The following is a 21848-nucleotide window of genomic DNA, read 5'->3' on the forward strand; positions in this document are numbered from 1 at the left end:
TACACACACACACACGTTGGGTTTTCATGTTTTATGGGGACATTCCATAGACATAATGATTTTTATTCTGTAAAAACTGTATAATCTATCCCCTACCCATCACAGAAAACTTTCTGGATTTTTAGATTTTCAAAAAACATCACTTAGTATGAGTTGTTTTCCTCATGGAGACCAAACAATTTCCCCACAAGAACATGGATTTTAAATATCCCCATCTTTGTGGGGACATTTTGTCCCCATAAGGTAGAGTAGGCTATATAGTGCATAAATAAAAAATAGATAAAATTATAGGATACCTGGCAATCCTGGATACTGCTTTTCCCAGTATAAGGGTTAAACATGCCAGTGGGGCATTTTCTGGGTGCAGAGACATTGCCAGGACAGCTGAAATGCCAAAAAAAAAAAAAAAAAAGGTTAATGTTTTTTTTTAAGGTTTGATGCAATTACACAAATTCTTCTATAAAACGAAAATTACACTTACAACTGCCCTGCAGGACACTCAAGGCAGATCCCTGATGAAAAATAGGTTCCCTCCGGACATGATATTTGAGTCTGATTACAGCAGATTAAACAATCTGAACTCTCCGGCCTCATGTCAGCTCCTGCATCATCAAGATATTAAAAAAATAATTACTAACTGCATCAGTTATCAATATATCCACACTCTTAACGCTTATCAATGCTTAATCAGTAAGCACGTTTCATTTCTTTAACACACTAGTCTGTACTGTATGTAATGAATTTCATCTCATGCTGATGATGCCTACCTGATACAAATACATTCCAACTTTGTCTGAAGCCACTCCATGTCACGCAGAAGATAAATAAAATAAAATATCGGTTCATGCCGATCATTTTTAAGCTCCCCGTTACATCGCAGCGGACTTCTGTCCTCAGTCGCTCTATAGCCCCTTTAAGTCTATCAGTGAATAGGGACACCTCAATAATTGAAAGTGAAATTCAAGCCATGTAACTCAATTCCAGTCAGAAGCCAGTGATACACTCATTGGGCAGAACTGTGAACTTTACTGTCTAGAATATCAGTCTGTTTTTTAAACCATGGACCGTACAGGATCTTATTTACCTTCCGATTTCTTAATGTTAGGATAATAAATATTTTATGCCTACATGCACTTACATTTGAATAGACATTTCCCCCAAAATTAATTTAAAAAGAAATGATTAAAATAAATTATAATTTGCAACATTTTTACACTATGGTACTGAAAATTGAAAGTGAATGTAACAATTAAAAAAAAAAAAAAACTCTAAAATAGACTATCATTTCTTAACTCTAGGAATTTTGGTTAAGGTTTTCCTTTTGATTTTGAAATTAAATTTGACCTTAACATTTCTTCATAATATTCATCCACCCACTGTTACAGTGCACATTTGATTTTTTTTTTTTTTTTTTTTTTTAAATAACACCTTAAAAAGGAACATATACATGTAAAATAGCATCCAGTGCAGTAAATGTTAAAATAGATTGTAGGTTTTTGTGGTAATGCGAAGGCACAATGTTTCCTGTTCCTTTACGTTGAAATGGAGCTTCAAACCTCTGCAGCTGCAAACTGTATTAACCTCCAGTTTCCACTGCAAAGCTTGAATGTGATCCAGTTTACAGCAGCAATCGAGTGATAAATTAATCAAACTGCTGAGAAAGTCACTTTGATACATTAACATGGATGTTATCAAGAGTCAGGCCGTGAACTTCTTTAAATATCATTCACGCGATTTCCATTTAAATTGTTTAGATCCATGGAAAATGTTAATTAGGTAAAAACAACATCTGAGAATAACATCATGAATCAAAACCATTGAACAGCTCCATTTGATTGACATCCAAATTCCTTAATTATAATGTCTACTAGATAAATATTGTACATATTTTTTTGTTAAATGATCAAACAAAACCATAGTGGCATGCAAATCAAGCTGCAAAGGACCAATGACATCTTGCCATGCATCATGATGCACCAACACCTCAGTTAACCACATTTTCGGAGGCAGTAAATTAAGCCCAACCTATGGGGAGGAGCTTCCCTTTGTTTTCACATATTATGCTATATACGAATTATCATTTACGCATGCAGATGCAAGCACATGCAAGATATGAACAAGTATCTTGAATGAATGCCAAAACATGTTTCTGATTCCTGTGATGCTGCTTTTACAATTAGGATTCCAAGGTAATGTCACTGGAAATGCTATATATTATTTTTATGATAATGATTATATATCTAATGTGGTAAATCAGATATTTCCTTAAATTCTTATATATTCACTTGAATACTAATATAAGTGTAATTTCTAGTTGCTGTTAACTTTATGACTCTTCACAGATGCTGTAAGAAGTACAAGTTCTGAAATCCAGCGTGAAATTAAGAATGCAAGACTCCACGAACCGTTTACTTTAAATTGTACCTACAACTGTTCCAGTGGATTCGCTCGTGGTTACTGGAAATGGGAAGAAACTCCAGTATGTAGCAAGTGCCACTGGAAGGTTCATAAAACATCAGGAGACGTGTGCACTGTGAGCATATACACAGCTCATCTAATTATGGAGCAAACGCAATATAACTATTCTTGCTTTTCTGAAGAGAATGACAAACCGGGCATTCCTAGGAAAACAGAGCTTCTGGTAACGCTGCAAGTTATCGGTAAGATGCGTTTGAGTTTATCGTTTATGATGAATAACATGAATGAATTCATCCCAGGCCTTTTCTCACTTTATGTGCATTTATGCTTCAAATAGATGAATCCAAAGAACAAGTAACACCTCCTAAAGGACTAGCTGGTGAGTCTGTAAGTTGTGTATCTGTAAGGATAGTTCTACTTACTGTGCTATTTTTAAGACTATTGGTTTATATTATTTTTGTGTCCTTGTGTCTTTCTGGTCTAGATCTAGGTCCATCTTTGAGAGTAAAGTCGTATAGGGGTCAGGCAGAGTCAGATGAAGTACTTACATCCTTTTCCACTATCGAAGTGATGGCAGGAGCCTCACTCATACTTCACTGTGTTGCCATTGACATCAAACACTGTGAGGTCCAGTGGGTCAGAGAAAACAGTACCCTCCCTTTGACCCCAAAAAATGACAGTGTAATCCAATGGAGTGAAATCAAAGGAGAGGATAGTGGACGATACAGGTGCCAATCTAAAGGGACTTGCACACACCAGGCTTTCACTGTGGATATAGAGGTTAACACAATAGGTGAGTGTTTTACACTTCCAAAAATATATCAACACATTTTCAGATTCACATACAATACAGTCCATCAAGTCAGCATTTTGCCATACAGATGGATTCACCTGGGCCAAGGTCTTCGCAGCTTTTGCAGTGTCTGCAGTGGTTGTCCTGACGGCCCATCTGGTGTATCTGTGCTACAGAAGAGGGTGTAAGATAATGGATTCCACTAACATAGTCCATGAGAGGTAATGCACAATTGCATATGTAAAATTAATCATTATGAAGTAGCAAAACATATCAAATCTCTTTCACCAGCAGTATCTGGTCTCTTGCAGGGATCCATCTAGAAATGCTGTGGTGATGAGGCCAATTGCTCAAGGTCTCTCTCAATTTATAAACATTAATATAAAAATAAAATATACATATAAAATGTACACACATACATACACAACACAACTGTTTTAAGTTTTATATATTTTTTTAAATGAATACTTTTATTCAGCAAGGATGCATTAAAATGATCAAAAGTTACAGTAAAGAAAGACAAAAATAAATGATTTTCTGAATTTCAATTCATCAAAGAATCCTGAAAAATCAGTTTAACAACTGTATTCAACATTGATAACAATAAAGAATGTTTCTTGGGCACCAAATCATCATATTCGAATAATTTCTGAAGGATCATGTGAGACTTCAGTCTGGAGTAATGATGCTGAATCTTTCCATCACAGGAATAAATGACATTTTAAAATATATTCAAATAGAAAACAGTTGTTTTAAATTGTAATAATATTTCACAATATCACTTTATTTTTGTTCGAATAAATGCAGCCTTGGTGAGCAGAAGTGACTTCTTTCATAAACATAACAAAATCTTACCAACCCCAAACTTACACTTTTCTGGAGAAAGTTTGGGAATGGCAGTATGATTCAAGAGTTAACTTCTTTTTTTATTCCCAGACAGCCAGAGTGATCATGAAGTCCCTTACGCTGATATTGTGATCTCTGTGAGGGGATCCAGCAATCCGGATCTATCTGACACCTTTACCCAGACTTCAAAAAACCAAAGACCGGTGACAAAAATATATTATAAATAAATACAATTATGTATAATTGCATGGTGCATGGGACCTGATGAGTGACAGTGTGAATGTGTTTTGCAGAGATGGAGAGATGAGGCCAGAGCAGGATTACTGCATGCTTCAGCTGACAGACTGCACATCCACTCTAAAGAGGTCACTAGAAAATTAAGCACAACGTCTGAATATGCTGTAATTACCTACTCCTCTGAGGCTCTTAGTTAGTTACTTCAAAACACTGTATCTCTAATAAAAAAAAAGAAGACAAAATGTAAAAATCTTGAATAGCTGTCTTCACAATTGTTGTTAACTGCAATTAAAAACCATTAAACTTTGAATGCTTTGTAAATTTATTTGTGTTTCATGCATTTCAAAGCATGCTTTTATATTCTTGAAGGAAATTATTATTGTATTACATTTGTTTTGTACGGTGACGCATTGCTGCCACATACATATTATTTTTCCACTCAATTATGTCGTAATAACGAGATGTTATGTCGTTAAAACGACATATTTTCTCGTAATAACGAGATGTTATGTCATTAAAACGACATATTTTCTCGTAATAACGAGATCTAATGTCGTTAAAACGTAATATTTTTCTCGTAATAATGAGATGTTATGTCGTTTTAACGTCATCTTTTCTCGTAATAACGAGATGTCGTTTTAACGAAAACTTTTCTCGTAATAACGAGATGTTATGTCGTTAAAACTACATCTTTTTCTCGTAAATAACGAGATGTTATGTCATTAAAATGACATATTTTCTCATAATAACAAGATGTTATGTCGTTAAAACGAAATATTTTTCTAGTAATAACGAGATGTTATGTCGTTTTAACGACATCTTTTCTCGTAATAACGAGATATGTCGTTTTAACGAAAACTTTTCTCGTAATAACAAGATGTTATGTCGTTAAAACGACTTCTTTTTCTCGTAATAACGAGATGTTATGTCGTTAAAACGACAAATGTTCTAGGCCTTATAAGGACATGCGCAGTCATGTACAATATATGCCTTTATCCACATAAAATGTATAGCCAATCATGTCTTTATCATACTTCTACGTTCAAAAAGCTGAAGCAATAGCAGCCCCCAATGGACATTCATGTTAAAAGATCAAATTCTGTACACACCTTATTAATAAAGCATGTGTAGCCTACAGATTAGCAGAGGAGCCCAGAATACAAACATTGTGTTTAATTGCACATTAGGCTAAGCGTTTTCCTCCCATATAGAAAACCCTTATAATAAAGAAAAAGCTTAATGTGGCTTAATAGGCTACTTCAGTGATAAAGATCAAATGCTGTACACACCTTATTAATAAACCATACTATCCTACAGAAAAGCAGATGAGCCCAGAATATGAACGCAACACATTTAATTACACGTTAAGCGTTTTCCTCCCATAGAAACCCTTTATTATAAAGAAAATAAAGTGGCTCTTAACGTGGCTTTCTATGGGAAGATGGCCTTGCGGTGCACAGCAAATCCTTTAAATGGTATTCAATGCAAAACAAAAATTAAAAATATAAGTAGCCAATAAAATAAACAAATTATTGTGGCATTAATTAGCCCACAAACAATATTTATTTTAAAGCCTAAACAAATTTATTTAAAGAAAAACACCAGCATTGGGCGTTTATCTGTATAGGCTAATTGTTTCAGCCGCCCTTTTCAAACTGGCGCAAGAAAATGCAACAGAATTTGATTTGTTAAACATGAAGAGGACTTATCCGTCTGGCATTGCCGCTCACTCTAACGTTAGCTATTATTAAGCGCATATCCAAGTGTTTGTGCGGAGTGTGGAGTGCGCACTACATGACATGGAGGCGCCGGTGCCATCACTCGCATTTTCCTATCAACAGTGGAAACAACTTAAAATACTCCATTTCTGGTCATACAGAAAAGAATAATACATCAGTCGCAACTACTTTTATTTGTGTAAACTCACAACAACAAGAAAACGTTGTGCTTTTGTAAAATAAAAGAAAACGGAGAGGGCGCGCTTTCATGGTCTCTGTGAATATACAGTAATCGCACTTTAATATTCAATCCTGGGTGCATATAGCCTATATGCACCCAGATTGAATATTAAAGTGCGATTAGTCCTAATTGCTTGAATGAATGACTACTAGTCTAGAAAAATCAGAGGTGGACAAAGTACACAACTTCCTTACTTGAGTGAAAGTACAGATACTACTGGTCAAATATTACTCCATTACAAGTAAAAGTTGTAAAGACTGATTTTTACTTAAAGGAGAACTCCGGTCAATTTTAACATTGAGCTCATTTTTTTGTAAATTTGGAGTGCTGTCAGTACAGAGAACAAAATACCTGTACGCAAATACCTGTATTTTCTTCCTGTTTTCGGGCGAAGTCCGAAGTAGTCGATTGTCGAGTTCACGCGCATAGGTTATCACGCGAGTGAACTCGACAATCGACTACTTCGGACTTCGCCCGAAAACAGGAAGAAAATACAGGTATTTGCGCTGGCTGAATTAACATCATTTTTATTCATATCTTTCACATCTACTGCAGTCAGATTCACCCGTGTTCACTCTGAAGGAATCTCTCACATGGCTGGGCACTTGTAATGACACATCAAGGAAGTTAAGAGGCTAAAAGCAGGTTTAAAACTTGCCCCATTGAAGTCAACAGGGTGCAAATTTTAAAAAGAGGATAACACGGTGTAGGCAACACCGATTTTTGTCGTTGTTCTCTGTACTGACAGCACTCCAAATTTACAAAAAAATGAGCTCAATGTTAAAATTGACCGGAGTTCTCCTTTAAGTAGGCCTACAGAAGTACTTGTTTTTAAAAGTACTTAAGTATCAAAAGTAAATTTCAATGCATTGTTTTATTATTGTTGCATTGTTGTTTGTAATACTTACAGTAGGCCTACCTTATGCCTCTGAATCTGCCTGCCTACCTACCCTCATATCAATATCAAATTTATTTCTAGAACACAGTTCCAGTAGTTGGATTGAATGTGAGATTGAATAAGTGCACTCAATAACGTCCACAAAGGTTTCGGACACCCAAATGGCTGTTCCCTCAAATACTGCCCTATTTAAAGTTTTTTGGCTTTTATGAATATGTTAGCCTTACTGTTATCTATAAGCTAGTGTGCACCAAAACAATGAAAAAATTTGCATTTAGAAGACCAAACCCAACGTTGAAAATGAAAATCAGGTTGATGTCAGAATCCAACGCCAGATTGATATTAATCTCCAACGTTGGACAGACGTTGTATTGTGGTTGAAAATGAAAATCGGGTTGATGTCAGAAACCAACATCAATCCGACTTTCATTTCCAGCCAAAGTGCAACCCCTGCAAAAATGCAACCTCTGCGGGTCCCTGCAACCAAAATCATCCCGACTGACATTACTGCTTTCTACTCAAGGACCTGACAGAATAGTAGTGGAGTAAAAAGTACGATATTTGTCTTTCAAATGTAGTGAAGTTAAAGTAAAAAGTTTCCAGAAAAAATAATACTCAAGTAAAGTACAGATACTCAAAAAGTGTACTTAAAGCTACACTGTGTAGGATTTATCCCATCTAGCGGTGAAATTGTATATGACTACCAACTGAATATTACTTTCTAGCCCCTCCCATTCCGAGGGCGTTTTAACTCCTACGGTGGCCGTATTATTTCAAATCTGCCGGCAGTCGCGAGTAATCTCCCTCTCGCATTCGTCTCGGTGCCACTGAGTGTAAAAACGCGAAAGGCCAAGCTTGAATTTCCAGGTATGTCACTCTTTGTCTAATATATTTTCAAGATGGATGCGCAACATGGCTTCCGCCATTCGAGCGACTCGCTCGTATGTATTCTAAATGGCAGATTATACACTTACGAGAATACTTAATTAGTTGGTTGAAGTGATTACACATTAATGAGAACGTATAATTTTGAAAGAACAAAGTATTTTTTTGCTAAAAATCAACTTAAAACAGTGTAGCTTTAAGTTCAGTACTCAAGTAAATGTACTTTGTTACTGTCCACCTCTGAGAAAAATCTTTAGTCTATGGCAACTCTAATCAATAGCCTACATTTAATATTTGACACATTATTTAATTAGTTAGTATCCAGCTCTTTACATTAAATTAGTTGAGATAGCATAATTAGTTAATGAACTAATGAAATAATAAAATAAAGTTTAAATTAAGATATATTTCAATATAGCATTGCTTATTCCACCACACAAAGGACTGTTTATAAGGTGACAATCCGTTATACATGTGAAGATTGTAGGCTGTATCTTGAAGATTTTTGTATTGTATTGTATCTTCTGTTATAAGGACGAAGATTGACATTTTGTTAACTTAAAAAAATAAAGAACACAATGTTGTAAAAAATAAACAACTTAGGCTATGTTCTGTTAGATGTGTTTTGACTACATTTTGTTTAATTATATCTCTAGATAATGAAGAAAATAGCCTATTAACAAAAATAATTCTTATAATACATTAGGCTATATAAAAAAAAACCTTATAGGCCTATATAAAATATATTTTAAAAAAGGGCCTCATTGATTAATTTTGCCTGGGGCCCCCATTCAGTGTAGGTTCACCTCTGATTGGGGGCTGCTACTATTTTTTGAAGGTAGAAGTGTGATAAAAGCGTGATAGGCTATCAATTTTATGTGGATAAAGGCATATTTTGTACATAACTACACGTCCTTATAAGGCCAAGAAAATATGTCGTTTTAATGACATAGCATCTCGTTATTGCGAGAAAAGATGTCGTTAAAATGACATAACATCGCGTTATTACGACACAAGATCTCGTTATTACGAGAAAATATGTTGTTTTAACGGCATAAGATCTCGTTATCGCGACATAATTGAGGGGAAAAAATAATATGTATGTGGCAGCGTCACCGTAGTTTGTAACTCATAAAAAAATATAGGCTATATATATTTTTTTTTTTTTTTGCTTTGTTGGCATCTTTGCCTTTTTTGACCAGGAAGATCTATGACTTTAAGGCGAAATGAAACGGAAGTTGCTATAGCCTTAATTCACCCCACCAATTGTGACACAAGTAAAACAGCTTCTTGAACAAGAAACAATGTAGGTTAATTATGGTTGTGGTTCGCTATTGCTGTGATGTCATGTGAGTGACAGGTTGTCCCGCCCTCACGCCAGTAAACACGTCATCAGAGAAGACAAGACACATGAATAAAAAAAATACTACTAGTGATGTGCACAGATAAGTCATGTTTAATAAATACTAAAATATACCATTTTTTTAAATATATATAAATAATTTTGATTTCATGGTGACTTCAAAAGAATGGTTAAAGTAATTTATAGTTTAAATTCCAATTACACAAATCTGTTTTTTTACCCCCAATAGTAGGCTACAAAAAAAAAGTTCAAACCGTCTTAAATTAAAAAAAAAAAAAAAAAAGTGAATTCCAGGGGGAACGTGCCCCAAACCATCCTACACACTACATGGGTAGCCTTGTTGCAGGGAACTGTGCCCTACTACTACGGATGAAGGAAAGGTTAGAAAACTTAGAAATGCCTTTGAATTCATTCAAGCATTCGTTCACACATTCAGCGGGGTTAGGAGGACAATGAAAGGTGTTTGAGGTATATGGTCAAAAACATATATTAACTGTACTGTTAGCTATTGTTTTGATGCTGTTGGAAAATGTATTTACCTGCAGTAACTTATGCGTTGCTGCAAACGCAGCCAGGTGTTGAATTTCATGAACTTCATCGATGAACGACAGAATGCATTTGCAGTTTTGGTTTTAATTGATTTTTGGGAAATATCAACTTCAACCTTTGTTTTTGTTCTTTGTAAGAAACCGCTTCCAACGTTGTTGGGAACTGTTTGAATGATTCAGACTGAATTGTGAATCGCTTTTGAAGTTAGGAACATTTAATTGACTCGCGATTCGCGAATCGAGCATGCAAGAGCAGACAGAAAAGATGAGGCACATAGCTGAAATATTGTGAGGGGAAATGTTTCTCAGGTAATCCTGAGGAATTGACCTGAGTAAAATCACCTGTTACCCATAGCTACATTAATGCTACCGAATACCCAGCAATTCGATTCTTAAATTGTACTGAAAGCTTTTTAATGTTTTGTTTAATGTTTGGCAATAAATAAATAAATGTTTCTTTGGTTTTGTATAGTTGTTGTTGTATTTTATTCCTACATTTTATATGACGTGTTTAAATATCTATATTGGTATACTAGTACTACTAATATTACTGACATTTTAACATACCAATACATGTTACTTGAACCTGTTACTTGAATCTGAATCGTTTTGACCCTCTCCGCTTTCAGTAGTTGGAACCACGTGCTTGTTGCATAGCAACGGTTGACAACATTCAGCTCGTTTGGTTTTAACTGGTAAGATACATCACGCCAGTCCACCTTGCAAAATTATTAAATATATAATTATTGTGACTATCGATTCAACCAAACAAGAAAATGTGGGTTTGTCAGAACAATTGTTAGAATATGTCGTTCATTTTACTGATAAAAACCCCGCCTGTTTGTCTTTCATCTTGATGACTTTCAGCACAAATATGTCAATGCCAATATGTGTATGTTATGCAGTAAAACTAAACATCTTGATGAAATTAAACTAAATAATTGTATTACATTATTTTGTGGGAAATGAATAGTAAATTAGCCTGTCAACACCATTAATGGTTAATGAATGTGTCTTTTCCCTATTTTTTTTTTACTTATTCATCAGACTTGAGGTGCTGTACAAGATGTCTGTTCCCTTCTCCAACACAAACCTGCGGATCCCTAAAGGTTTTGGGAATTTATTGGAGGGTCTGGCCAGAGAAGTGTTGAGAGACCAGCCTGGAGACATCCCTACCTTTGCTGCTCTCTACTTCACAGAGCTTCTTAAAGCCAGAGAAGGTGACTGAGATGGTTTCCTTGGATCCTGATGTTTAATAGTGTTTGATAATATATGAGTTACTCATATACAGTATGAGTTAGTCATTGCTGGCTTATACAGTATGTCTTTGTCCAAGGCAGAAATAATTTTGTTTGCAATGGCTAATTTTATTATATCTATATAGTCAATGCATTCTTGAACATAATGAATGTGTTTTGTTCCAGAAAGTGGACTCGACCCAGCAGAGTGGGGTGCAAAGATGGAAGATAGGTTCTACAATAATCACTCGTTTAAGGTATCTAAAAAATAAGACAAAACTTTAGATTATTTAAAAGACCTTTAGATTATTTTAAAGTTATTCCTTCTAACATGCATGTGTTGTTTGTTCTTTTCAAAACAGGGCACATCAGTACAAGGAAACTCCATTTTACCTCAAATAAATACAAGGTGTGTGGATGAGAAAATGTGATTTCACTCTTTCACTCTCCCTAACAGTTATCCAGATGAGAGAAGAATCGAAATGAAGACAGAGTGAGATTTTAGATGAAAATTTAGACAGTAAAACTTGTAGTTTTGGTTTGATTTCCTTTATTCTGGTTGTACATTCTTGCAGTGCAGCAGGTTTAAAACATTATAGCATGATGAAGCTCTGCGGGTGGCTCTCCGTCTCTGAGGCAGGGCTTCGATCATTTGATCAAGCCGAGGGCGGCTTTCGACGATTGATTGTAGTGTCAGAGCACAGATATGCATCTGGGTTGTACATAAGGATTCATTTATTACTCCTGTTGTACTTGTTTGTGCTTTTATTTACTTGTATTATTAATCACTGTTGCATATAAAATTACCTTCTAACATGTCAATTTTCAGAAACAACACTGGTCGTTCTGAAACTTTTGGAAACAATGAAACCCAACGTTCTGCATTAAAAGACCTCAACACTAATAATTCAGAGGACACTGAAGTAAAGCAAAAATATGAGTTAGAAAAGAAGCTCGATGAGGAATCCAGTGAGAGGGAACACAAACCTGCTGCAGATATTCCCTATGTGGGAACAGCAGATGTTGATATATGTGCTCAAGAGCTGAAGGACCCCAGCGGTATTCCAGAGCAAACATCAGAGGTAGGCCTAATGAAAGATGAAGAGGTCGCAAAAGAAGCTGCAGGTATTGATATCTGCAGATCCGAACTTGAGCCTACACCTCTGCCTGCTTTTGGTGGTCTAGCAAATGTGGATGTATGTGCTGAAGAGATAAGCCACCCATCTGAATCTACTGAGGCCAACAGAGACCTGGGAAGTCCAAATCCATCGCCTCCGAATAGAGAACAGTCGGAATCACAAGATGAATCTTTTGTTGAAACCCCTTCACATATTGAGCAAGATGTAGGCAAACCACCAAATGAAATGTCTGGAGATGATGGCCATATTGAAGATGTTGAACAGGGAGTCTCAGAAATGGTTGATACTTTATTAGAAGACACTGACTCTGAGAAAAAGAGCACTGAGCAGGTTTATGTAGAGGATTCATCAAAAAGTACAATTGAAAAAGATGTTACTGAAAGTGCAGTTGAAGCAGGGCAGGAATCAGAGGAACATACTGAAGAAAATGACGACTTACCAGACAATGAAGATCAGGAAGAGACCAATCATGAGTACAGCAGCACCAATGACTTTGTAGAAGATGTAGCTGATTCCACATCTGATATCCATAGTAAATCACTGATGGAAATGAAAGACGCATATGTTGACTACGGTGATGAAACAAATGACAGTAAAAGTGAAGTCATAGATGTTCTAGATGAAGCTGACCATCAGGTTCATGATGAACAGAGTACATCTAAATATATTGATGCAATTGAGGAAGACCTTTTAGAAACCCCAAAGCCAGTTTCCCAACTAAACAACAGTGAATCGGAAGTAACAGAGGATGTGATAAGCAATGAAATTTTAAACACTGATGAAATGGAAGCATCTGAGAAAGATCTAAACACAGAGAATGTAAATGAAGGGAGTGATCTTGACAGTGATGGCTGTGATGCTGAAGAGATGGATCCAGACATTTCAAACATACCTCAGCAAAATATGGTGAAAACTGAGGATGAGGAGGATGTTGGAACCCATGATACTGAACCAAAGAAAGCTGAAGAAGCTGAGCCCAGGCCTTTAGAGAGAGAAACAGAGGTTATCGGTGAAGAACATCCTGAGTTACAAGAACAGACTGAGAATGATGCAGATCAGGATGATCAGTTGGAGGAGCAAAGAGATAAAAGCCAGGAATCAACACCTGAAAGTGAGAACCTGGAGAATCCTGACAGCAGTGAACCAAAGGTAAGTTTTTTCTTTTACTCCCTTCCCATTTGATAAAAAAAAAAAAAAAATGGGTTGCATAATTTATATTTTATGTTGTGATAGAAGCCTCATCCTTAAGGCTGGCCGAATAATGATATTTTATTTTGAATTACGTTTTTTGGCGTAAAACATCTGAGAGATACAACATTATTGTACATTATTGTGCCACATTCCATTTTGCAATGATGCTCTCGATTTATTAAATGTCTTGTTTAATAAATCCAGCGCACCCCTTTTATTTACAGCTGTGTGCTTTCGCTCCTCCCTAAATGTTTAGTAGTTTTCAGTAGGCTGTGGAAGTGCACTACAACAACAATGATCTTATTTATTTTGATCTAATTTATTTTTATTTTATTAATTATTTTATTTCATTTTTACATTTTTATTTAATTTTATTTGTTTTTCTGTTTTTCTAGATTTAAAGTTCGAGGAAAGCCACTCCCAATAAGACTTTAATAATACAACTTTTTTTCCAATAAATGCAGGATGTCAAAATCACTGAGTAATAGTGTTAAATCAACATGATCTTAAGGCTCCAAAAAGCACATACATCCATCCATACTATTCCAGTGAAGTGAAGCAATGGGTTTTTGTAAGAAAAATATCCATATTTAAAACTTTATAAACTATAATCACTGGCTTTCGGCAAAGGCTTGGATTACTTTTATGATGGATGCGCTATTCAATGCCATTGCAATGCTATAATATAACTCAGATAGTGTTTGGCTGAACGAAGAAAGGCATATACACCTAGGATGGCTTGAGAGTGAATAAAGTATGGGATAAATTTCATTTTTTGGTGAACTATTCCTTTAAAATTTACCAAAATAATCATGATTATGATTTTTGCCACAATCAAACAGTCCTACGTCATCCTTAACTTGGATGCAGACTGTTCCTTTTATTGTCCCAAGTTAATAAGTAAAAATAAAATCTTCAAGGACATGTCTGATCAACAGCATGGCTCTGTTCCTCTCTGGAGAACAGTGATTGAAGATGTCCTGAAATAGTCCAGCTGGTGAGTACAAGACCGCATGAGTCAAAAAAAAAAGCTCAAACTATACATACATCTTACATCATATAAACATTAAGCATAAACTTAAAGAAATGTTTGCAACATTTCATAAAGAGATGTTCAAAAAGAAGTTTAGATCTTTTACCAAGAGGTCAGAACAAAATCCATATGCTTATTTAAAGGGGTTCGAAGGAGACAGATTTGGTGGTGTTTCCATGGAAACATTTTACCAACCAGTTATCCGAGGGAGAAACTGATCTAGATTTTGGAGTTGTGTGATATGTTTCCAAAGAAACATAATACTGTATGCACCCAATTAACTGCTTCACTTTTCAATCCTCTGTCCGAAGTGCAGTGTTTCAAGTTCTGTAGGGGTTAATTAGAGACACGCACTAAAGCAATGCTCTCTTCCGCTCTCTCCAATGTAGGTCATCTAACCTGACCTATATCAACTCTTGTCCAATGACTTTATATGCTGTAGGAGGGGCAAGGGAATCATGTAGTTTCTATTTTCAGGAACAATATTCATGGCTATCATCAATCTCTGGCACGACTGTAAAGTCACCTCATCTTCTTCTAGGAAACTCTGTTTTAACACTTCCATGCTCTGTGAACCGACTTTATTAGCTCCCAGCCTTACACATCCAACAGATGCCAAGAAAAGAGAAGTGATACCATTACAGCACAGAGCTGCATGTTCTCTCTTTAATCTTGGTAGGGTAGGAGGCAGGAGATGGAGCACTGTTCTAGAGAAATAAAGGGCAATGGATTTACTGTCTGTTTGTCTTACTCTACAGTAAATTGCCACAGGGTGGAGGAGGCACGGACTGTGTGGGACTGACTGAGATGTGGAGGGGCTGCTTCTAGCATTTTCTCAGTTTATGATGATAGCCCTCAGCAATATTTTGGACTGTGCATGCATATTAGAAGTAATGTAATAAAATTGGTGTAGACCCTGGTGTGTCCCTTTTCTATCTCATTTTTCTCCACTGCCAGGCTAAACCAAGAATCTCTGATCATTTTGGTAGCAGGTTACAGGAAAGTGAGAATAATGGCACTGTAAACATAAACATTAAACAAAATATTTGCAATGAGTAAAGACCGACCTGTCAGTGGTGTCAAAATGATGATGCTCGCGCGCTCTCTCGCTCCTTAGCGCGCGCACGCGTTCTCTCTCTCTCTCTCTCTCTCTCTCTCTCTCTCTCTCTCTCTCTCTCTCTCTCTCTCTCTCTCTCTCTCTCTCTCTCTCTCTCTCTCTCCTCCCACCCTAAAAGACAAATTATAAGGATAGTTGGAGGAGAGGAGTATTCGACCAAGGTATTTTGCCCTGTGAGGAGGTTTACGCTCTGTTGCACTTGCACGAGACGAAAACACGTTTATCAGCGTCTGTAATTGCGCGTCATGGATTGTCATGTCGTAAGTACTGACAAGTTTCTTTTCTTTTTTTTAAGTATTTAATTAATATTAAACATCCTTTTTAAAAACTGAACCAGTTTGATAATGAATGAGTGGTACATTGAAACATCCTTTAACCTTTTCCGTGCTTGTTTAGGAAATAGTAACGTTAAACTTATTTTGCAGATACGTGTTTGTTTTGGAACTTTATTCAATGGCGGTAAATTTCATGTCCAGTAGGTTTTGTGGGTTTATGTCTTTATGCATATTTTGTGCTCATTATCATTTCACACTTTTTAACCGTTTACATTTCATGCCTTGAAAAGTAGGCTAAAAGCATATGAATAGATCTATACAGTTTTATGCTTTAGCTATTAGGGTTCAAAAGATCCCAAATTTTCTCTGTTTTTATGGTGGCGCTATAGCTATCCAAATTTATTTATTTATTTATTTATTTCAATTTATTTTATTTCCAATGGCTATATTGGATTTGCCATTGAAAATAAAAAAAGAAGCCAAATAGTTAATTTTTTAAGTAGTCGTATCACCAATATTAATCAAAACTATGTTGAACTTTCAATTAAACATGGTTGCCTAAAGCTAGTAAAGAACGTAGGGTGTGGCTATAATCTCATAATAGAGTAAGTAATTTTAATGAATTTTAGTAGGCTAAATGTATGTATAATTTTTCTTGTTTTGTATGCCAAGTTTGGTCGTGAGCACATTTGCATATTTTAAAATGTGTCTGTCATCTGCTGCCAATCAGCTTTCAGCAGCCTTTAACGAGGTTATCTGACCAATTGTCACAAAACTTTATTAATTCTATTTAAGCATGCAAAGTTTTATCCTGTTTAGACAGAAATTGGCATTATAAAGTGCCATTATAATAGTGAAAAACAAAATGAATTTAGTTATTGTGCATGGATTGGTGTCAACAATTAACAAATATGTGAGCTCATGGGCTTAAGACGTCCTTGTGCTGAGACCTCAATCATTTCTGCTTGCTGTTTATGCATATGACAAATCTTTCATCATATCCTTTAAATGGACTGGTATAGACATGGGAAAGGCTTGTGACTGCATAGTTTCATTAGAGGTGATCCATGGGTAATCATACACAGTCATGAGGAAGCAGTAAAATGAACAGATGCTTATTTATAGGGGATTGCGGAACGCCTCTGCATGTGGCCATGTAAGAGCATTTTGGCAAATGCTTGGTTAATATGAAAAGAGGCTGATTCTTAGTTCAAAAGTGGGTGGACAGGGTTTTACAATGGACTTCTGCTCATCTTCTTCACACAAGCTGTTTAAAGACTGCCAACCTGCCTCTGCTGAGCCATTTTACATATGCTATGTTGGTTGTTGTGGGAGAAAGCATGTGGTTTCACAGCTTCAGGAAGACATAAAGAGACAAATAACATCACAACCCACCACACACTCTTTAATGATGTGCGATTACATGCTTCACAGAGCGCAGGAAGCTGGTCACAGTTGGTCAGGTGGTTAGGTTTTAGTACATTTCTGTTCATTTTATTTTCATTAGGTACAGGTAATAGGTTTCTCACAGGTTCTTTGTTGGCATCTGTATAGTTCCATGATCAACTTTCTGTTTAACAAAAATGTATGGACCCTTTCCGTTTCACAAAAGGTGCTTTATAGTGGAAAAGGTTTGTTCAGATTATTAACATTTTCTTCTCATTAAGAAAGAAATGGTTCTTTTAAAAACTGGTCACTGAAAGGTTATTTTGATAATCCAACATGATCATTCAGTTGGTGATTGTAGATGTGCAGGAGAAGCTGGTCCTAAAAAAGTTTCTGTAGAGCTGATGGATAGTGATTCATTGCAAGGGGGCTTAGATGGGCATGAGATACATCATGCTAAACCCACTAGGGTGGTATATAAGATCTCAGTGGATTCTGATTCATATTATAAAAGAGCAAAATCAATATGCATTACACCCCTGGTGAAATTATTGTTCATCCCTGGTAGGAGGAATGCAGCCAGCCACAAGAGGAAGAGGACATCATGGACATCCCATTGGATGACCCAGAGGCCAATAAGGCGGCCGCCAAAATCCAGGCCGGCTTCCGTGGTCATATGACCCGGAAGAAGATGAAACCTGGGGAAAAGCCCAATGAGGAGGTGAGCAGCAGTGGTGAGGCCCTCAACGGCAGCCAAGGGGACTCAGGTCAGTCACTGTCCCCAACAGTCAAAGAGCCATCCCACCATCCCACATGGTGCAGAGGTCGCCAGCTATCTTGATCCAACTCAGCTTGGCAAGACACTTAAAAACCCACACAGATCCTTGCAGAATTTGGCTTTGAGATCTGAAGTAAACAATTAGAGCTTTGAACTTTAATGAGAGTTCAAGAGTATGTTGGTTAACCCTTTTTCTGTAATGTGTACCAAAGATTTAGAATAAAAAAGATTAAAATATTGTGACCAGACCACTATAGCATATGAAAAAAAAAAAAATCATCAAATGGAAAAATGGAACAAAATGAAAAATCCATCAGTTGTGTTTAATGAGTCATATCTTTATACTGAGTAAACAAGACATGCACAAGTGTGCTTTTTAATTACCCTCTGAGTGCTTTGGATAATAATTTTCTTAATCAAGTTGCAATGAGCACATCTATCATTTTCCCTGATTGTTAAAAGATTGCGGCCGTTTCACCGATTTACAGACAGCCAATGGAGTCCACAGAGTCACTCTGTATTCTCTATTATCTCAGTTTGTTGAGACAGATCTTTCAAATCTAATTTCTTTTGTGGGTGGCTTAAGCCTCCACAATTCCAGGACTCAATATTAAAGCCTTGCGCAGATTTATCCCCCTTTCAATTTTCTTTGGGGTAATGTGTTTTGTTCTGCACGAAAAGTTTCCCTCCGCTCAGTAAATATGCAAACGGTTCTCGATTGGTTGATCCCCAGAGATGTGTTGAGATTCTAATTTGAAGCAACAAATAGGCCAGCGCTGATGGAAAGACCGTTGATATTCTCACACCAAAGCTTCCATCTGAACTATCTTCATCTGCGTCATCCTTTGAGGAGGAACTAAGCAAATCTGGTCATTTGATGAAAAAAGTGGGGCAAGCAATGAGAATGAAGGTGTCCTTCCAAACTCCAGCCGGGCCCAAATATCTCTCCTTCAGCTGTGCCGCTTCACTCTACCCCACCTCTGTGCCGAATTTAGGCCTTTCCCGAGCAACATCAACCCAGTTCTCGGTTGCTAAGCATTTTATGTATGGAAGTGTTATTTATATCCTCAGGTGCATCTGCATCGCCGAAATGAGGCTGTGCTCTGTTTTACTCCGACAAAAAGACCGGCTAAGATCCACTCCTATTCTGGCAAAATAAATCAATAAGTAAAGCTTTGTCACATATATTTTGTGATGAATGCCAAGCTATCAAGCACTGCAACAAAATATTTTCTTACTCAGTAATTTTGTCTTGTTTTCCAGTACAGATATCTAAACATTCTTAAATCAAGATACATTTACTTGAGAAGCAAAATGACTTAAGATATTAAATCTTGCTTTCTTCTCAAAATTAACTGAGTTTATGCTTAAAACAAGAAAAACATCTTTTAAGATCTGTTCACTGAAAGGTTTTTGGGGAAGCGAAAATGGTTCTTCTATGCAATCACTGCGTAAACCCCTCTTTTGGAACCTTTATAGTTATGAGTGTATTCTTTTTAGATTTTTTTTTTTTAGATATTTGTAATGGAAATCTACAAAAAAAATATTGCAGCGAGTGATGTTACATCATCACAGTTGACTAGACAGCTGTTTGTTGACAAACTGAAATATTCAAGTACTGTAAACCTAATAAAAGTGTGTGTTTTGCAAGCAGGGGGAACAGACGGAGTAGAGACAGATGCCACATCTGGTCCAGAGCAATGAAGACCTTTCTCAAGGTGGATGACATATAGGATGCTTTCTCCAGGGATTTTTTTTTTTTTTTTTTTTCTTGTCGACAAAAGTAGTGAAATTAGGCTGGATATGTCTGATGTGTGAACTCTTTCTCTATTTTCTGCTTCTTATCCAGTCTGGGTGAATTTCTGCTCCAGCATGATTTTGCATCCCACAAAAGGCACCTGTATACTGTATATCTGATATTTGTACGAGAAATTAACACAGGCTTCTTCAGTCAGACAGTCAAGTAGACTTAAAATAATGCATCATGATTGAGTTTTGTCATTTTTTGTAACTTGATATTCCTTTTCTGTGGTAGTATGTTTATGATTGCCTTGATTTGACCATGTAGCCACTATCACGATAAGATGTTCAATTAGTTTATTGTCATGAAATGGAATGTTATTAGTTGTTTATAATTGTGTTGACTGTTTGTTTGGTTTGCACCCTGTAATATGTTGAAATCAGAGCTTCCAAAGCAGCATATGGCATGGCTAGATCGACTTATTTCAATTTACTTTAATTTGTAAAATGATTTATTCTTCCTTTAAGGTAGTGCATATCATTAGAAGTATAGAAATTGAGTTAACAGCTTAATGAGTGATAGCTAAGATCACCTTGCATGTTGACATCAGCATCGAGCTCTGTATCAGTTGAAAAGCGAATAAAAGCTCAGAAATGTGTGTTGCATGCATTGAAAATGATTTGCAGTCAGGGGCTGATCATTAGTCTTTTGAAGAGTCTGATAACAAACAGACAGTTATATATAAACAGCAAAAATTGAAATATGAACCTACACATCAGTCTCATTAGTCCTGCTGGAGCATCTCGCTGGAGGGCTCACAGCTGGAAGGCTGTGCTAATGAGACCTGGACAGTCATTTATCAAGGTCAAAATGCCACATGCCCAATCAAATCAGCATTTAGGCTTATAGCTATAATAGCATTAACTTTACATTAACATTACAGTATATACTTATTTTCTGATAAATGTGCATGTAGCAAAGCTATAACAAAAAGAACTCTCAAAGAAATATTGTTTGATAATATCATTTGATATATATAATAAGTAAACAGTAAGATATGTGAGATGGTGCTAGCCTATGTTGTGATTATACTCGCGACTAAAGGCAATCTCGATAAAATGTTTAGTTACAAAAATATTTATAATAAACATTTTTTTAAAGCATTATATTATTAAAGGGGTGGTATAATGCTCTTTTCACAAGATGTAAAATAAGTCTCTGATGTCCCCAGAGTGTGTATGTTAAGTTTCAGCTCAAAATACCCCACAGATATTTTTATATAGCATGTTAAAATTGTCACTTTTTAAGGGTGAGCAAAAATGCACCGTTTTTGTGTCTGTCCCTTTAAATGCAAATGAGCTGCTGCTCCCGGCACAGAGGGCGGAGCTACAACAGCTTGTGTCCTGAAAATTTCAAAAACTTTTTTTGTTTATGTTTAAGTTTAGCTGATGTGGAGTTAACTATCTTCTAGTCATTGATTAGCAAATTCTGTCATGATAATCTATAAATCGCATTCCCGGGGACGGGGTTTATGTAAATTTTAGGGTTAGTGATGTCACTAACCCGGGAGGAATGTGGTGTAGTCTCTACCAGCCGTTTGTTGTAGTCCTTAAAAAGCAATTTCTTTAAAAGCAAATATCTCCCTTTGCTTTGAACTTTGAGCGTCTTAACTTTGCAGATGTTGTTTATGCTCAAACAGCAACATTACACACTAACTAAAGTTAGAAAAGTCAAATCATAATCAACCACCCCTTTAAGAAAATAATACAAAAGGTCCAGTTTAAAAAAAAGTTTAATACTAATAATGAATCAGTGTCAGAATGAATCAGAATCAGTGAATATGCAATTTGGTCAGTTTCTCTCACGAATTGTGCATTTCTATACTTAAGAATCAACCATACAATATTAGGGTGGGTTTTTTTTTTTTTTTCAGTGAATAATCTTATATTTTTTGGTCTGTTATTTTTATTATTCTTATTTCAGTTTTAGTAAATTTAGCAATT

The 21848-nt window shown here is 36.1% G+C and overlaps 3 protein-coding genes across 5 annotated transcripts; all 3 read left to right on the top strand.

Moving 5' to 3' along the window:
- The first annotated feature begins 2083 nt into the window (after positions 1 to 2083).
- LOC307167788 (uncharacterized protein) lies at positions 2084 to 4612 on the top strand. Of its 2 annotated transcripts, XM_079887080.1 has the most exons (8): positions 2084 to 2189; positions 2343 to 2660; positions 2756 to 2797; positions 2903 to 3211; positions 3300 to 3432; positions 3523 to 3566; positions 4148 to 4260; positions 4351 to 4612. In XM_079887080.1, the coding sequence occupies exons 1-8, from the start codon at positions 2144 to 2146 to the stop codon at positions 4489 to 4491; spliced, it is 1146 nt and encodes a 381-aa protein (XP_079743206.1). In that variant the 5' UTR covers positions 2084 to 2143; the 3' UTR covers positions 4492 to 4612. The 2 variants fall into 2 exon arrangements, with proteins under 2 accessions (XP_079743206.1, XP_079743207.1); XM_079887081.1 differs by lacking the exon at positions 4351 to 4612 and having other exon boundaries at positions 4152 to 4223.
- Positions 4613 to 10576: 5964 nt separating this feature from the next.
- LOC307167313 (uncharacterized protein) lies at positions 10577 to 15433 on the top strand. The gene is made up of 6 exons (XM_079886306.1): positions 10577 to 10642; positions 10995 to 11167; positions 11372 to 11442; positions 11548 to 11594; positions 12015 to 13473; positions 15307 to 15433. The coding sequence occupies exons 2-6, from the start codon at positions 11014 to 11016 to the stop codon at positions 15307 to 15309; spliced, it is 1734 nt and encodes a 577-aa protein (XP_079742432.1). The 5' UTR covers positions 10577 to 10642; positions 10995 to 11013; the 3' UTR covers positions 15310 to 15433.
- Positions 15434 to 15663: 230 nt separating this feature from the next.
- Positions 15664 to 19874, top strand: LOC307167314 (neurogranin-like). 2 transcript variants are annotated; one of them, XM_079886308.1, is made up of 3 exons: positions 15664 to 15925; positions 17895 to 18093; positions 19759 to 19874. In XM_079886308.1, the coding sequence occupies exons 1-3, from the start codon at positions 15911 to 15913 to the stop codon at positions 19806 to 19808; spliced, it is 264 nt and encodes an 87-aa protein (XP_079742434.1). In that variant the 5' UTR covers positions 15664 to 15910; the 3' UTR covers positions 19809 to 19874. The 2 variants fall into 2 exon arrangements, with proteins under 2 accessions (XP_079742434.1, XP_079742433.1); XM_079886307.1 differs by having other exon boundaries at positions 15758 to 15925; positions 19756 to 19874.
- The last annotated feature ends 1974 nt before the right edge of the window (positions 19875 to 21848 follow it).

This window comes from Squalius cephalus (assembly GCF_949319135.1).
Source record: "Squalius cephalus genome assembly, chromosome: 11".
In the NCBI taxonomy this organism is placed as follows: Eukaryota; Metazoa; Chordata; class Actinopteri; order Cypriniformes; family Leuciscidae; genus Squalius; species Squalius cephalus.

Coding starts and splice junctions, on each gene's coding strand:
- LOC307167788 (XM_079887080.1), top strand. CDS start 2,144: ATGTTTCTGATTCCTGTGATGCTGCTTTTACAATTAGGATTCCAAG. Junction 2,190..2,342: donor TTTACAATTAGGATTCCAAG/GTAATGTCACTG, acceptor GACTCTTCACAG/ATGCTGTAAGAAGTACAAGT. Junction 3,433..3,522: donor ACTAACATAGTCCATGAGAG/GTAATGCACAAT, acceptor GGTCTCTTGCAG/GGATCCATCTAGAAATGCTG.
- LOC307167313 (XM_079886306.1), top strand. CDS start 11,014: ATGTCTGTTCCCTTCTCCAACACAAACCTGCGGATCCCTAAAGGTTTT. Junction 11,168..11,371: donor GCTTCTTAAAGCCAGAGAAG/GTGACTGAGATG, acceptor GTTTTGTTCCAG/AAAGTGGACTCGACCCAGCA. Junction 11,443..11,547: donor ACAATAATCACTCGTTTAAG/GTATCTAAAAAA, acceptor TTTTCAAAACAG/GGCACATCAGTACAAGGAAA.
- LOC307167314 (XM_079886307.1), top strand. Junction 18,094..19,755: donor CGGCAGCCAAGGGGACTCAG/GTCAGTCACTGT, acceptor GTGTTTTGCAAG/CAGGGGGAACAGACGGAGTA.